This window comes from Aethalodelphis obliquidens, unplaced genomic scaffold, assembly GCF_003676395.1.
Source record: "Aethalodelphis obliquidens isolate GAN/ISIS:26980383/991018 unplaced genomic scaffold, ASM367639v1 scaffold8, whole genome shotgun sequence".
NCBI classification, from domain to species: domain Eukaryota; kingdom Metazoa; phylum Chordata; class Mammalia; order Artiodactyla; family Delphinidae; genus Aethalodelphis; species Aethalodelphis obliquidens.
This window is the reverse complement of record NW_020837952.1, coordinates 19766070-19782104: the sequence shown is the minus strand read 5'-3', so window position 1 is coordinate 19782104 and position 16035 is coordinate 19766070. Positions and strand designations below refer to the sequence as shown.

Here is a 16035-nt window from a genome sequence, read left to right as displayed (position 1 = left end):
TATATATATATATATATATATATATATATATATATATATATATATATGGAATATTATTCAGCCATGAGAAAGAAGGAAATCCTGCCATTTGCGACAACACGGATAGACCTTGAAGGTATTACACTAAGTAAAATAAGTCAGACAGAGAAAGACAAATACTGTTTGATATCACTTATATGTGGAATCTAAAAAACTCGGACTTCCCTGGTTTTTTTTGCAGTACGCGCAGCGGTTAAGAATCTGCCTGCCAATGCAAGGGACACGGGTTCGAGCCCTGGTCCGGGAAAATCCCACAGGCCACGGAGCAACTAAGCCCGTGCGCCACAGCTACTGAGCCTGCGTGCTGCAACTATTGAAGCCCGCATGCCTAGAGCCCGTGCTCCACAACAGAAGCCACCGCAGTAAGAAGCCCTCGCACCGCAACGAAGAATAGCCCCCACTCTCTGCAACTAGAGAAAGCCCGTGCGCAGCAACAAAGACGCAACGCAGCCATGAATAAACAAACAAAGAAATAAATAAATTTATTAAAAAAGCTGAACTCATACAAACACAAATTAGAATGGTGGTTACCAGGAGATGGGGGTTGGGGGGAAAGGGGAGATATTGGTCAAAGGACAGAAACCTCCAGTTAAAAGATAAATAAGTTCTGGGGATCTAACGTACAGCATGCTGACAATAGTTAATAACACTGTATTATATACTTGAAAGTTGCTGAAAGAGTAGATCTTAAATGTTCTCACCCCAAAAAAGAAATGGTAATTATATGAGGTGATGCAAGTGTTAGCTAACGCTATCGTGGTAGTCATTCTAAAATAGATAAGTATATCAAATGAACATATTGTACACCTTAAACTTAAATAAGTCAGTTATCTCTCAATAAAGCTAGAAAAAAAACAAAGCTGGCACTCAAACCCTGCTGGGCTCACTTCAGGTTCAGACCCTTCCTACCACATCACACCACACCATACCCCATACTCTCCATCAAAACATCCTACGAGCATCTTCATCAAGTTCTGAGACTCCAACTGCTGACTTGCAATGCTACTGGAAGGATAAGATCAAGTGGGCACAGAGCTTAGCACACAGAGAATGAACAGTACCAAAGCAGCTCTATTTTTATGAGTTTCCAAATATCTAAAATAGGTTGTTGGGGGTCTTTTTTTTCATCTGCAGTATTATGATAGCTCTCTGAGGCCCCTAGGATACAGTTACAAATGATGAAGAAAGATTTGAGTTGCAAAAAATGTACAACTATTCCGGATTGCAAATAGATTTGTTTCTAAACATAGCGAGCAATGGAGAGCTCACTTTTTAATTCCAAATAACGGTGGTATTCTCATCATAATATAAATAGATGACAAACACCTGTAATGTCAACGATGAATATTGTAAGTGAAACATACAGCTAGAGCAAAATACCCTTAGCTCCAATATCAAAGATCTCAAAAGAGAGTATAGTCAGAAGGAAGTGTGGCCTTGGAGCACTCAGGTAGAAAAAGACCAAGGGAGGGGGTAGTGAAAACAATGACAAAGGACAGAAGTGAAGTTCTAAGGGGCTAGTTAAAGAAATACAGGGCTCCTTGCAAGGCAAGACCACTTTTCTATATGCACAGAAGACATAAAAGTGAAAGTAATGAGTTGGAATAGATATTATTAACTTTTAATTAAGTTACTCTTGCAAATAACACACAAACTCACCATCCACCCAAACATCTCAATTAAGAATGTATAAACGTGCACTCCTTCCAGCTTTTTGTCAGCTTTGTCTCAAATGGTCCAAATAGCTGAACTAGTTCAAAGACGCTACATGGAATAAATAAGCCTGGGGCTTGTTTTGAGCTTTCTGTAGAGATACTAAAATGGTCTTTTTTTTTTTTTTTCTGTGGTACGCAGGCCTCTCACTGTTACGCCCTCTCCCGTTGCGAAGCACAGGCTCTGGACGCGCAGGCTCAGCGGCCATGGCTCACGGGCCCAGCCGCTCCGCGGCACGTGGGATCCTCCCAGACCGGGGCACGAACCCGTGTCCCCTGCATCGGCAGGCGGACTCTCAACCACTGCGCCACCAGGGAAGCCCTAAAATGGTCATTTGGAATGTCATCCATCTTCAGAAAGAAGTAGAGCTGGGCATAAGTCTTTTAAAAGCCGAAAGTTCCCCACCCCCAGCCAGGTAGGCAAGGTCATGAGAGACCGGGAAACAAGCTAAGGTCCTCCACAGACAGGAAAACATTAATTAGGAATTCATAAACTAAGGTTACCTTTACAATTATACTTCTAATGTGAATTATAGTCAATTGTTAGTTTAAGGCTGACTGTATATTTCATTACTGTTCTCAGCATGAAAAAAGTTCTGGTTATACCTGGAAATTCAAACACACTTGATTCATGGCCATCAAAAACCCCAAACAATGCAAACTTTTTACTTGGAACTAATAAATTATTTGCTTTGATAAAGTACAAACAGAACCCTATATTACTAATTTTTTGACAGCCCTTTCCCACAAAAAAATTAGCTGGTGATCAGGTCTCTGCTCACAGTGAATTTCACCCTTTCAAAAAACATTCTAGACTCGTATCTCTTAAACTGTGCTCCTCGGAATATTAATAGCTTGGGATGTTAATATGTCTTCCATAAAAAGAGACTTCGGCGACCATATAACGTACTTTCTTAATTTTCAAGTTCACATTTTAACGTTTCTAAAATGGAGCTTCTCACAAACAATGTCAAAAAATTTTGCTAGTTGAATCTTTTTCCCCTTAAAAAAAAACTATTAAATTAATTTAATGGCATCTTAAAATGGAGGGAACGTGGTCAGTTTGTAAAAATAAAATTTTTATCACTTATACGATTCGCTCTGCACATTATCTTATTAAAGGGCCTGAAAATCCTATACTTTGAAAACAAAGCTGTTTACTTCACTTAACCCAGTTTTTCCCAAATATATTTGCCCATTGATCCCTTCTGGCATAAAACTCATTGTAACATTTCATGAAACTAATGTTCTGGTAACACATTCTGGTTACTCCTTCATTACCCTCAGCCAAGACGCTTTGCTCATCAGCTTTACCAAGACCCAGTGACAGGAGCCCTTCATCAGGAAGTGAAGGTAAACATGTTTTGGGATTGACAGAACTGAATGGATAACCTAAAACTCTCTGCAGAGGGAAAATTCCAAATGGGCCAGAGGCCGATTTATTCTGCTTGGGAAACATCTGTGGTGTATTCCTACTGATTGCTTTCTCCAACAAATGATGCACAGCTTTGTCTGTTTCAAATGCCTTTATGATGTGACAAGTGAATAGACTGAATTGAAGCCATCTGCATCATAGGATGGCACACAGTGTTTGGTGAAAGGCGTCCCTTTACATTTCCTAACATGTGGGGAAAGAGAAATCAATAATTTTCTAGGACTAGTTCCTAAATGTACCTGATCAGCAAGTTTCTGTTTGTGCATTCCTGTAAAATTGAATGATGTAAGTCATACGGCAAAATAGCAGGTGGCAGGAGAGTGTGAGAGCAGACACACAAAATGGAAGCAGTGACATGGCACTCGGAGACACAAGGGTCCATTTTCAGGCCCAGAATAAGTCCTAAATAAACTCATGTCACACTGCACAATATTTACCTGGCAATACCATATTAGCTTAGTTTTTAGCAAAAGTATTGAATATGGAAATAAAGCTAAAAGCTTACCACATGCCTTTTTTTTTTTTTTTTTTTTTTGCGGTACACGGGCCTCTCGCCGTTGTGGCCTCTCCCATTGCGGAGCACAGGCTCCGGACGCGCAGGCTCAGCGGCCATGGCTCACGGGCCTAGCCGCTCCGCGACATGTGGGATCTTCCCGGACCGGGGCACGAACCTGTGTTCCCTGCATCGGCAGGCGGACTCTCAACCACTGCGCCACCAGGGAAGCCCCACATGCCTTTTGAAAGACATACTCAAGCATTGTCTAACAGGTGCACCTGTAACGGTCACCCGCTTCTCTTGAACGAGGAGCATCAGCTTTACCTGGGATCTTATCAGAAGTGCCAGATCTCAGGCCCCATTCCAGACCTACTTGGCCAGAATCTGACTCGTAACAAGATCCCTAGGTTATTTTATACACATTACCGTTTGAAAAACACTGGTCTAGGGAATATACCCTTTGTCTGACTTCCTATTTATATTGATTGAGGCCCAGATGCTGTTAATCTTATGAAGACTGATAAATTGCAAGTTATTTTTGTCCACTAGACATGCAAATGATTTCTGCCTGGTAGAAAAGATAACTTCAAGGTTACAGTTCTTTGCCCTGCAGAACATAAAACATTTTGCACCTTGTTCCAGGATTCTTTCTTCCAGTGACTAGATGGTCTGTCTCTCAAATTCTTCTTGGAGCTACATCTACCATCTTGCTTCTCCCTCATGACTGAGTTAAATAAACCTTTGACACATGCTCAGCATACATGTACGACAGTCATGCTTGTGACGGTTTAAAGCAAAACCAGTCACCTCTCAATAGCAATAAGATACTTATTTCTAATGAAGATGGTAATAGCCATCCTTTCTTGGGAAAAATAGTCAGTTGTCCAGTAAGCAGTCATTGAGAACCTCCGATATGATATAAAGATGAATCTAGCATGGGCTGGTCACTCAGCATGGTATAGTATCATGTATAATCTAACTTTAAATACAAGGGCTGGCAACTGAGAGCCTAGAGTTCTGGTTCAGCTTGCAAACATGATTTGCAGCCAAAGAACATTTTGTTTTATTTTCACTTTTGAATTTGAAGGCCTTTAGGTGTCATGTAATGTGTATTCTCTAGTTCTCCACAGGCTCCAGTACTCCTCGTTATCTTCTACCAGGCTATTTCACACATACTGGCTACCTGTCTGGCCCCTGAAGGCACTTACAATTACAGTCCTTAAGGAAGACACTCATCTATTAAATCCATGTAAGCCAGTACTACAGTGGGAAATGGCTGGTCTGGAAATTACAGCATGCGCTGTGCAACCCTTTTGGGGCATCCTTTTGCAGATCTATCATGCACAGAACCTGGACAGCTATGATGAGTATGAAAAGGGTGCAGCTGCCAATCCAGCGGCCTTATTCATTATCCACCAGAGGGCAAATTATTTACGTGGATAACAATGCATTTCACATACAGTTACCAAGCATCATCATCAATTTCTTCAGATACAAAAGAGTTTCATCTAAACGGTTCTCAGGGAGCAGGCACCATGCCCACATGAAACAACAGAGATAGCTTCATTCTCAAAAATGAGCATTATTAAAATGTCAAAATAAATATCATGCAGAAATATAGCAAGAAGAGGCAGTGGGTATAGGCAATCACCTAGTCCCTCTGAAATCAGACCCAGAAGTTCAGAAGCAGCTTTGAACAAAACAAGACTTTGGCGGCGCCCATTATGTCTGGGGGAGGCTGTTTTCTGTCTTAGATGGATTGGTTGACAGCACATCACAGAAAGTTATTAAGTGTCTACTTTCACCAGGCATGACTTTCTTTTTCAAAAGTGCTTAAATTCACTAAACAAGGAAAAGCAGGCACTATACAAACAGAGTCATTAATAATATAAATCTCACCTAGAGTAAAAGAATAATATGGGCTGTCTCATTGTTCTGCATAAATAGTGATTTCTGTGGTTTTCCATTTGTCCCCTCTATGGATTTTTCTCCTTTGGTGCATCTCATCTCTCATTTTGTTCAAGTACTTTTTCAGGGGACTTAATGAACACAACTTGGAGGAAATCAGCTAATAATACCTCCATTTCTCATCTGGTCAGCCAAGAGGCCTCGCTAACCACCACGCTTCCCCTACCATTGGACCTTTTTACCCCTCCCAGTGAGGGCTTATCTCTTAATCTCTTAGTGCTTGCAATGGGGTCCTTAAATTGGTCTTCTAGCTTCAGTATATGGCTTGACAGTCCTTAATATGCATGCCATCCAGTAGGTTATTTATTCCTGGGTTTACTGTGAAACTGCCTGGCTGGAATCTGTGTTTTCTTTTCTTTTTTTTTTTTTTTTTTTGCGGTACGCGGGCCTCTCACTGTTGTGGCCTCTCCCGTTGCGGAGCACAGGCTCCGGATGCGCAGGCTCAGCATCCATGGCTCACGGGCCCAGCCGCTCTGCGGCATGTGGGATCCTCCCAGACCAGGGCATGAACCCATGTCCCCTGCATCAGCAGGCGGACTCTCAACCACTGCGCCACCAGGGAAGCCCTGTGTTTTCTTTTAAAACCAACTTCCAGCAGTTTTATATTCACTTTGTTTTTAACTGAGGACTGGGACGTGGTTCTAGAAGTCAATGGCAGCTACAGTATCATTTCAGAGAAAAACCTCCCTAGCTTCCTCACACTGAGCCCATCTTCCTCCATATTCTCCCCATCACATGGAAAAAGCTTTCCAAATTTCTCTTTGGTCTGCAAAACGCTTTTCCAAGTAAGTGGGCAGTCTATAACATTGGAAAATATTGGACCTGCAAGGCTTGTGAGAGACAGAAAATCAAAGAGAGCTGAGGTAGGGGCAACATGCAACATCAGGAAAAGAGAAATGAGCAGATCAGGCAAGACCTTGGTGAGGCACCACCCCCAGCCCGAACTTCTCCACTGCATTTAGAAGAGACTCAAAATCTTTTCAGTCTTTTGAAAGTTTACACTCTCTTTGGTATAAACTTTCAAAAGACTTAAAGTCAAAGCTACTATGAGGTTCCAGACATGTTGGCTCCCTTGGGAGACCCTCCATCCTCCCTAACCTGTCACCAATTATTTCTATACAGAGAAGAACCTCTCTGCTGGTCCCTGCCCGATTCTGAGCCCCAGTCTCCAACAATGAACTCAGAATTCACACGCACTTAGAAGACTGGCCTTAAATCCACTTCTCCTACATATCTGCTTATGGACGTAAATAAAAGTTAACACTGACTCTGGGTTTTCTGTATTTTTGTGTACTAGATCGTGAGTTCTTTGAAGTAAGTACAACTTCTTTGTCTTTTCCCTATTCCTACCTCATGGTACCTAGGATTCTTTAGCCACTTAAAGAATATCTGTTGACTTGAACTGGCTTCTACAGAAACGCAGGTACATTCTAGGCAAAGAACAACTGAAAAAGAGGACAAAAGAAAGTGAGAGAAACAAGATTAATGATCTAATGATCTCTAATAGATGGAAGTGGTTTTGGCTACCGGGGCTAGGGCAATGCATGGCCAGGGGTGTTGGAACCATACTAAAGAATATAAATTCCAAAAGAAAACTTACTCATTCTCCAAATTCACTGGCCCTAGTAAAACAGGTTTCAAGGTTCAATTATTAGTTTTATCTTGCAAGTGTAAAAATAGAAACAATAATGGCTCCCCAAAGATATCCATGTCTTACTCTCCAGAACTTGTGAATATGTCACCTTTGCAGACATGGACTTTGAATGAATACCTTTGAATTATCCAGGTAGACCCCACATCAGTCCTTAAAAGCAACGGTCAGGGGCTGCCCTGGTGGCGCAGTGGTTTAGAGTCCGCCTGCCAATGCAGGGGACATGGGTTCGTGCCCTGGTCTGGGAAGATCCCACATGCCGCGGAGCGGCTGGGCCCGTGAGCCATGGCCGCTGAGCCTGCACATCCAGAGCCTGTGCTCCACAATGGGAGAGGCCACAATAGTGAGAGGCCCGTGTACCGCAAAAAAAAAAAAAGCAAAAAAAAAAAGCAATGGTCAGTGAGAGAGTGAGACAGATGTGACAATAGTAGGAAGGTCAGAGAGATGCAGCATTACTGTTCTGAAGATGGAGGAAGGGGGCCACAAGCCAAGGAATGCAGGCAGCCCTTAGCAGCTGGAAAAAGCAAGGAAATAGATTCTCCCCCAGAGCTTCCAGAGAGGAACACAGTCCTGCTGACACCTTAATCTTAGCCCAGTGAGAAGTGTGTCAGACTTGTAACTTTATGAAACTGTAAGATAACAGATTTATATTGTTTTAAGTCAGGAGTAATTTGTTCATTGTAATGATAGAAAATGAACACAAAAGGCAATCCTTGGCTTCAGCATTGCCCTCTAAACTGGTGAACTGGCATTCCCTGTGTAGCCCCCAAACCAGAAAGATTTCTTATTCTAAATGAATAAGAAATGAATAAGAAATGAATTCTCTACTATTCCTTTCCTCCTTCACTTGGCTGGCTTTTTCTCATCTTTCAAGACTCAGCACAAAGTTCCTCTCCTCTGACAAATCTTAGTTTTATCTATATAGACTATGAATTTCTGAAAAGTGAGGACCCTGTCATATTCTTTGTAAATGTTAGTTTGAATGATGCAATTAATCAATCATCATTTAATGAAAGGGACAATAAAACTGCTTTCTTTCTAAGAAAGAAATTAGATCACTCACTAGGATCTACCTACATTCACATCCATGAAGTTCTACCTCATTCCTTCTCCTCTCTTTGGACACATGGGCATGCGCGCACACACACACACACACACACACACACAGCCTGGCAGGGTTGAATCCCAGTTTGTAGCTGTTCAGAATAAGACTAGTAAGCAAAACATTCATCTCTGATCAAGAGTATAAACTGTAGGGATCAAAGGCTGAAACCAGAACATTTCAAGAGAAATTTGAAAGGCACAGAAAAGTTCCAAAATGTGGAGTCTAAAGCCGGAGCTTAGGTTTGAGAATTAAATAACAGGACTTATGTTGTGGTGGTTTTAAAATACATCTACAAATATTTTGATGCTCCTTTCTCCAAACAGTGGAGACGAATTCTCCTCCCCTAGAGTATGGGCTGAAGTGAATCCCTTCTAATGAATAAAATGTGGCTGATGTGATCAGCATATGATCAAGCCACAAAAGGCATTACAACTTCCTCCCTCAGTAACAATCTCTGTCTGCCTGTCTCTTCCCTTCTCTTTCTTTCTCTCTGTCTCTGTCTCTCTCTCTCTCTCTTCTGAAGGAAGCCTGTTGCCAACAGCCACATGACTGAGCCATCTTGGGAGAACTTTCCCAAACCTGAAGACATCTATGGGCCCAGCCCACATCTTAACACCAACCACAGGAAAGTCCCTAAGCCAAAACCACTCAGCTAAGCTACTCCCAAATCTCCGAACACAGAAACTATGAGATAATAAATGTTTATTCTTTTAAGCCACTAAATTTTGGAATTACTTGTTACGCAGTAATAGCCAATATAGGTGAGATACAATCCCTGGAGTACAGGTTACAGATTGGAAGCCTAGCTCCTAATTCAGTCTACAAATATATTTTCCTCAGCTTGTAGTGATAGATTTCTTTTTAAGAGCCAACATTTTTTTTTTCCTTGCAGTATGTGGGCCTCTCACCGCTGCAGCCTCTCCCGCTGCGGAGCACAGGCTCCGGACACGCAGGCTCAGCGGCCATGGCTCACGGGCCTAGTTGTTCCGCGGCATGTGGGATCCTCCCGGACCGGGGCACCAACCCGTGTCCCCTGCATCGGCAGGTGGACCCTCAACCACTGCGCCACCGGGGAAGCCCAAGAGCCAACATTTTTAAATCATTAAATTTCGCTTAGAAATCTAGATTTCCAGCCTCTCTCAAAATTTTGGAGGTCCAGCCACACAAAGGCCCACATTCCCATCTGGCAGCCTCGTGCTGTAGAAGAGGCATGCTCTCCTGAGTCCACTGCAGTCCCCATTCAACCCTGCTCATCCCCACACTGACGCCAACAGCATGGCTTTTGCACTGCTATTTCTCTTTTAGTAGAAAAATATTTCTCAGTTCCTGTATCTCTATCAAAATTAGGAAACCAAAGGTATACTGAAAGGGCTTTGCATCTTAAGAAATCTAGGAGAACACTTGTTTCTTGGTGGGAGTGAAGAATATTCCTACATGCCTAATACGCCATCAATGTGTGTCTGTGTCAAATACATACAATTTAGGATCCTATATTTTCTTCCTCCAGTACCTTTGCTCATTGAGGCTAACAGACTGGACCCTGTAGCTAAGTGAGCTTGCTAAACCTGCTCTTTCTTACTCGGGGCTCCTTGAAATGGGGCTAGGATGTGGCATATGAGCTTGCTAGAGCTGGCTCTTCAGCAGCTTAAAGGTAGCCGCCAACATGACACCTTTCCTCTCATACTGATTGTTTTGAGAAGAACCTTGCTGAGACCACAGTATCTATTAACTCTTCTTCTGGTTTTGCACTTATAATAATTGTTTAGCATGAGCTGCTTATTGCTGGCTCAAATTGTGTCTGACCAAACCCATACTGACTAATCAGAAATAATCCTGAGTACAACCTCTACTTTACCATAAATGCATAATTTTCATTATTACAAATGTTTCTAGGAAATAAACATTGAACTAGAACAAGAGTTGGCAAATTGCAGCACACAGGCCAAATCTGGCCCACTGCCAGCTTTTATAAATAAAGTTTTATCAGAACACAGCCACACTTATTCATTTATGTACTGTCTGTGGCTGCTTTTACACCACACTGGCTGAGCTAAGTAGTTATGACAGAGACCTCATGACCTGCAAGCCTCAAATATTTACAATCCAGCCAATCCCTGAATGAGAAGGATAAAATACAAAGATTTTGACAGTTAATAGGCCAAGAACACATTGCGCTTCAAAGGAACACACGTGGGGAAAAGTAAAGACGCCATGCCCTCTCCAGAGTGTTTGCCTTATCACTCATAGTCAGTAACTCTAAAACTTTCTTTACCTTACGAATGGACATAAACAGAATGGGTTTTTAGGTTGAAAATGAACTCACTGTGGCTAGTTTCTGAACGTCTTCATCTGATGCTCCCAGAGATGCCAGGCCTATTTCTTGTGAAAACTGAGCAAACTTAGGATCCGCAAGTAGAGGAACATGTCCCAGGAGTTCGTGACATGTGTCTCTGAAAAGAAAAACATCACAGAGAAATGTTAGACAAGTTAAGCTATCACTGGCAGAACAAGACCTAAAATTCTAATTATAACCTTGCTACTGTAATTAATGTTACCAAATTTCACCAATCCTAAGATTTTTTATCAACTCTGAAATCCAGATACATCTTACAACCATGGCATCTTAAATTATGTGATATATAATATGTTAACAAAATAATAGTGACTACTATTTTCAAGAGCGTATCATATGCCAAACATGTGTTAAGTGTTTTATTACATGCACTGTCTCTTTGAATACTCAAGAGAAACTTGAATTAAAGTAACTTATTGGTGCAATATTCTATAGACCAGGGGTGTGCAAACTACAGCTGCAGGTCAAATCTGGCCTACTGCCTGTTTCTGTAAATAAAGTTTTATTGGAACACAGCCATGTCCGTTCATTAATGTATTGTCTATGGCTCCTTTTGCCTAAAACGGCAGAGTTGAGTAGTTGTGACTGAGACCATATGGCCCACAAAGCCTAAAACATTTACTAGCTGGACCTTTACTGAAAAAGTTTGCCAATTCTTGCTACAGATAATGATAAAGGCAAAACTTGAATCCAGCTTATCATGATTTCTAAACTCTTGTTCTCAACCCTTAAGTTACACTGCATCCCACGTTACACTTTGCAGGGCACTGGGAAACAGCAGAAGATCCTATTGTCATCAACAGATGTCTTTTCCCGTGGACCATTTATCTGTCTATAACACAAGCAACTCTTTTGAGCCTTCCCACTGGAAGACCCTCCCAGTCCCCTTCTTTGACTAGCCTGAACTAGGTAATAATAGAAGTTTACATCCTCTCTCATTTGCCTGTGCTTTCACTTGGAGCCAGAGACCAGGCAAAGGCAGGTATGTGTCACCATGAAGCAAGGCGGATGCCTTCCTGAGTCATTGCCATGAATCACAAACCGTTTCCTGATACCAAGCTATCCTGGAATATATGACTGGAAATGAATCAAAAGGCAACAATATTTTATTTTCTTGACAAAAACTAATGAGCCAGGTAGTAACTGAAAGATGCTTCCTAATTTCACCTGAGTTCCTTGTAAGTGTATCACTTCAAATAGATGCTATAACATAAATGCCAGGTACTACCACCAATATCACAAGTATAAAGTAAGTTGGATGGTCATGAGGCTGAAGCAAGGGAATGGTGGTCAAGGGCAGACGATGGGTGCCAACATAAGACATATGGCATTACTTGGTCAAAAAGTTCTGTTCCCACAGCTCAAACCACATGCCCAACCCTGGCCAGCCACTTCCCAGACACATCAGGTTGAAAAAGCAGCCAAATGAATACGTGGACATGATACTGAAAGAAACTCCAAATTCATTCTCTATCAACTGTGTGCCAACAGCCTCCTTTTTGTACAGAAATTGAATTTGTGGAAAAGCATATGTGGTGGTTACTCTCCAGTCACACTCCTTAAGGTGGTGAATCAGACTCATTGGATTTTAGGGCATAAGGAGAATTTAAATGTTATCAGAGCCCTTCATTTTACCTATGATTAAAGACGGAAGGAGGAAAAAAAGAAAGTTAACATAGTGCCTTCCCTGGTGGCGCAGTGGTTAAGAATCCGCCTGCCAATGCAGGGGACATGGGTTCAAGCCCTGCTCCAAGAAGATCCCATGTGCCACGGAGCAACTAAGCCTGTGCGCCACAACTACTGAGCCTGCGCTCTAGAGCCTTCGAGCCACAGCCACTGAAGCCTGCGTGCATGGAGACCGTGCTCCGCAACAAGAGAAGCCACCGCTCGCTGCAACTAGAGAAAACCCGTGCACAGCAACGAAGACCCAACGCAGCCAAAAATAAATAAATTTATTAAAAAAGAAAGCTAACATATACTGAGCTCCTATTATGTGCTGGGTACTGGGCTAAATGTTTTCATATCCCATTAGTAATTTCATCTTCACTTACAAAGAAGTCTTATTACTCCCATTTGACAAACGGGGAAACTAACATTCAGTAAATTTAAGCATTTTTTTCCCAAGGACACACTGTTAATAAGAGACAGAGACAAGATTTGAAATCAAATTCCTCTGACTCAAAGCTGTGCTCCTTCTGTTCTATTAACTTACAAGGTTGAGTAAACGAGAAGGGCTGGGCGGGGCACAGCTTCAGTTGTGGAGAACGTTTAACCAAGCTGGTTAGCACAGGTAAAAATGTAGCCAGTGTGTCCTAAGTCTCTTTTCCTGCCACTCAGTCTTCAACCCTCCAGATTACCCGAGGAGCCATTTTAAAAATACCAATGGGGCTTCCCTGGGCGCAGTGGTTGGGGGTCCGCCTGCCAATGCGGGGATGTGGGTTCATGCCCCGGTCCGGGGGGATCCCGTGTGCCGCGGAGCGGCTGGGCCCGTGAGCCACGGCCGCTGAGCCTGCAAGTCCGGAGCCTGTGCTCTGCAACAGGAGAGGCCACAACAGTGAGAGGCCCGCGTACCGCAAAAAACAAAAAAAAAAACAAAAAAACAATGACTGGGCGCTACATAAGATCAATGCAGTCAGACTCTCTGGGACAGGCCTGAGCAGGTATAAGACACAGGCAGGGTGGAGACCCTCTGTCGTAACAGACGATGCTCGGAACACCCTGAACAGGCTTCAAGCAACTAGTACTTAAAACTAAAGCTAAATGTGATTATGTAATTTTGAGCTGCCCAAATTTAATGCCACTAAAATTACATCATACAAACATACATACATACTGAGGAACAACGAAAGGTGGTAAGGAAAGCTCACTAGGTAGCAAGTTACTCCTCCACATGCACTTGACTCAGTTAGAGATCAGTTAAAGGTGTTTGATTCAGCATACTTCTATGCTGAGAGTGGACCCTGTAGACGCACTCCTGTGATCAGTTTTTTAAAGGTCATGCAGTCTGCACCAATGTTGGAATTGAGAGGCCCACCATGGATAAATCTGAGTACCCCCACTGTAGCTTATGATGTAAGTACTAAAACACTCCTACTGAACCAGGCAGAAAATATGACAACAATAATTTCAAAATTAGACCAGATGTCAAACTCCAGGGAAATACTAAAGATGGTGAGTATTAGCTCATGGTATGAATAAATAAATTAAACAGTAGCTAAAAGAACAACTATTGTGGCCAACAGGTATTGAATGCTTCCGATGGGCCAGGCACAGTGCTGGGTGCTTCCCAGTGTGAGAATGGGACAGGTCATGGTTACAGTGGTGGATTCTTGTTGCAAAACTGGGTTTACTCTTGAGCTTGTTAAATACTTGAAGAAGACAATCTTCTACCTGCCTAAGTACCAATGGAGTCCAAAGGCTTATAGGTAGAAGGGAAAGTGAAAAGTTGGCAGTTAAAAAAGGAAAGAAGAAGGAAAATACGAGAGATCCAAAGACTTGGAGTCAATTCTTTGTGGTAGAAAAGGAGCTATCACCTGAAATTTAAGTTAAGGTGTAATTATCAGAAACCTATAGCCCACAGCCAACTTAAGAACCTTTAATAGCATTACAAGGTAATCCAACCATACACAGAAGAGAAAGTATAAATTTGAAAGAAAAAAATCATACAACACAGCAGAATAAGTTATACTGTTTCATTAAGAATGAAAGCCTGAAGCAAGAATTCTAACAGAATTACTAATGGAATGCTCGGGATGCCTTTGCCCTGTTCTAAGTAGAAATGATTGCGCTACTTTGTACCTTCTTCTCCGCTCTGTCTCCACGTAGAGACCCTAAGAAGGAACTGCTGTTCAGATCTCTGAGCAAGTAGAGATGCAGTTCCTACAGGAACCCCACTTCTCACTGAATCAAGGCTCAAGCACCTATTTTTCAAGACCATAAATAACGTTATTATTGTTTATGACTTTGGTGGAACATTCTCAGAAATAAACACTGGGTTGTTCTCATCCCAGTGTCTTTGGCTAAGACACGTGGTATAGACAAAGGAAACTGAAGTCCCTGGAAACTCTTCAGACAACAAAGAAAGATGTTTAATGTTGCTAATTAAAGCAATTAATTAACTTTGAAAAGTTGACATTTTTTTTAGTTTCTTTGAGACCAAAGGACTTGGAAGCTGGGGTGACTAGCTTTCAGGGGCTGAAAGAGATTCCAGACTGTTGGGAATCTGCAGGAGAAGCCTGAGCCTCCTCTTCAAACTTTGTATCAATTAATTTCCGTGGGACTGAAGTCATGCTGTCTCACACCGCTTCACAAAGTGCAATAGCTATTATGTCCTGTCTGTAAAGTAGTTCACGATCCCTATGCTGGTGTTTCATCCACAGCTGGAACCCTGAATATCTAATTATGAACAGGTTTCCGATATGAGTCCACAACTACTGCCTTATCTCACCAGATCTCTCTTAAAAGATTCAATTATTTGGCTAGAATTGCACCTGTCAGCACACGCTGCCTCCAATCTCCATCCACAACAGCAAACTTTTCTCTTTTTAACTCACATCCCTTTGATGCATTTTCGCCTGAATAATGCTTCTCAGAGCCCTTTTCACAGAAGCACTGTTCACTGGAAATGTAGGACCTTTCAAAACTGTTAACACTGTAAAACATCATGTCTCCTTTTGAAAAAAAAAATAGAAAGAAAGAAAAAGAAAAGCTAGAGCTGATATCAGACACTAAACTTTTTGCTGCTCTAAATTGGAATCTTCTCTGATAAGCCCTGTTAAGAGGATTCTAAAGCTTACAAAGGGACCCAGGCAAAATGCCTCCAGGGAATTCTTAAATCATTCTAAGGAAGCTGCAATCACTTTGCTGCTGGGAAAAGAAGGGTCCTAGTTGTTAAGTTCAAATTCAAAATGGGTCTGGCATTCTTCTCCTCTTATCAGTTTTCAAAGCTGACTCATCCGCGTTGAACAACTTTTTATTTTTGCAGTAAATTAAAGCTTTTAAGAAGCAGTGAGTGGGCATGCAGTCTTTGCTTCCCATCCCAAATCAGCACATCTGTCTTTGAAACCCTATTGCTATAGGTTTTGTTTGTTCTAAATAACAGGGAAGCCAACACTTTAGCTAAATCATGAAGAGAGGAAAAGGAAGATGGGGTTGGGGGATGGGGGGTGGAGGTTGCACTGATGAAAAGAAGCTGGAGGAGGACCTGGAAGCCAAAATAGGGTATTTTTTCAGCTTTCACGCAACCTTTGGTGGGCAAGTGCGAGTAATCTGGGATA

General features: G+C 42.1%; 1 protein-coding gene across 1 annotated transcript in view; it reads right to left on the bottom strand.

Moving 5' to 3' along the window:
• The window catches only part of TPH2 (tryptophan hydroxylase 2), a 105361-nt gene that overhangs the window by 28077 nt on the left and 61249 nt on the right, over window positions 1-16035 (bottom strand). The window contains exon 9 of the mRNA XM_027107051.1: window positions 10730-10856. Within this exon, the coding sequence (XP_026962852.1) occupies window positions 10730-10856 (127 nt within the window). The remainder of the gene's footprint in view (window positions 1-10729; window positions 10857-16035) is intronic.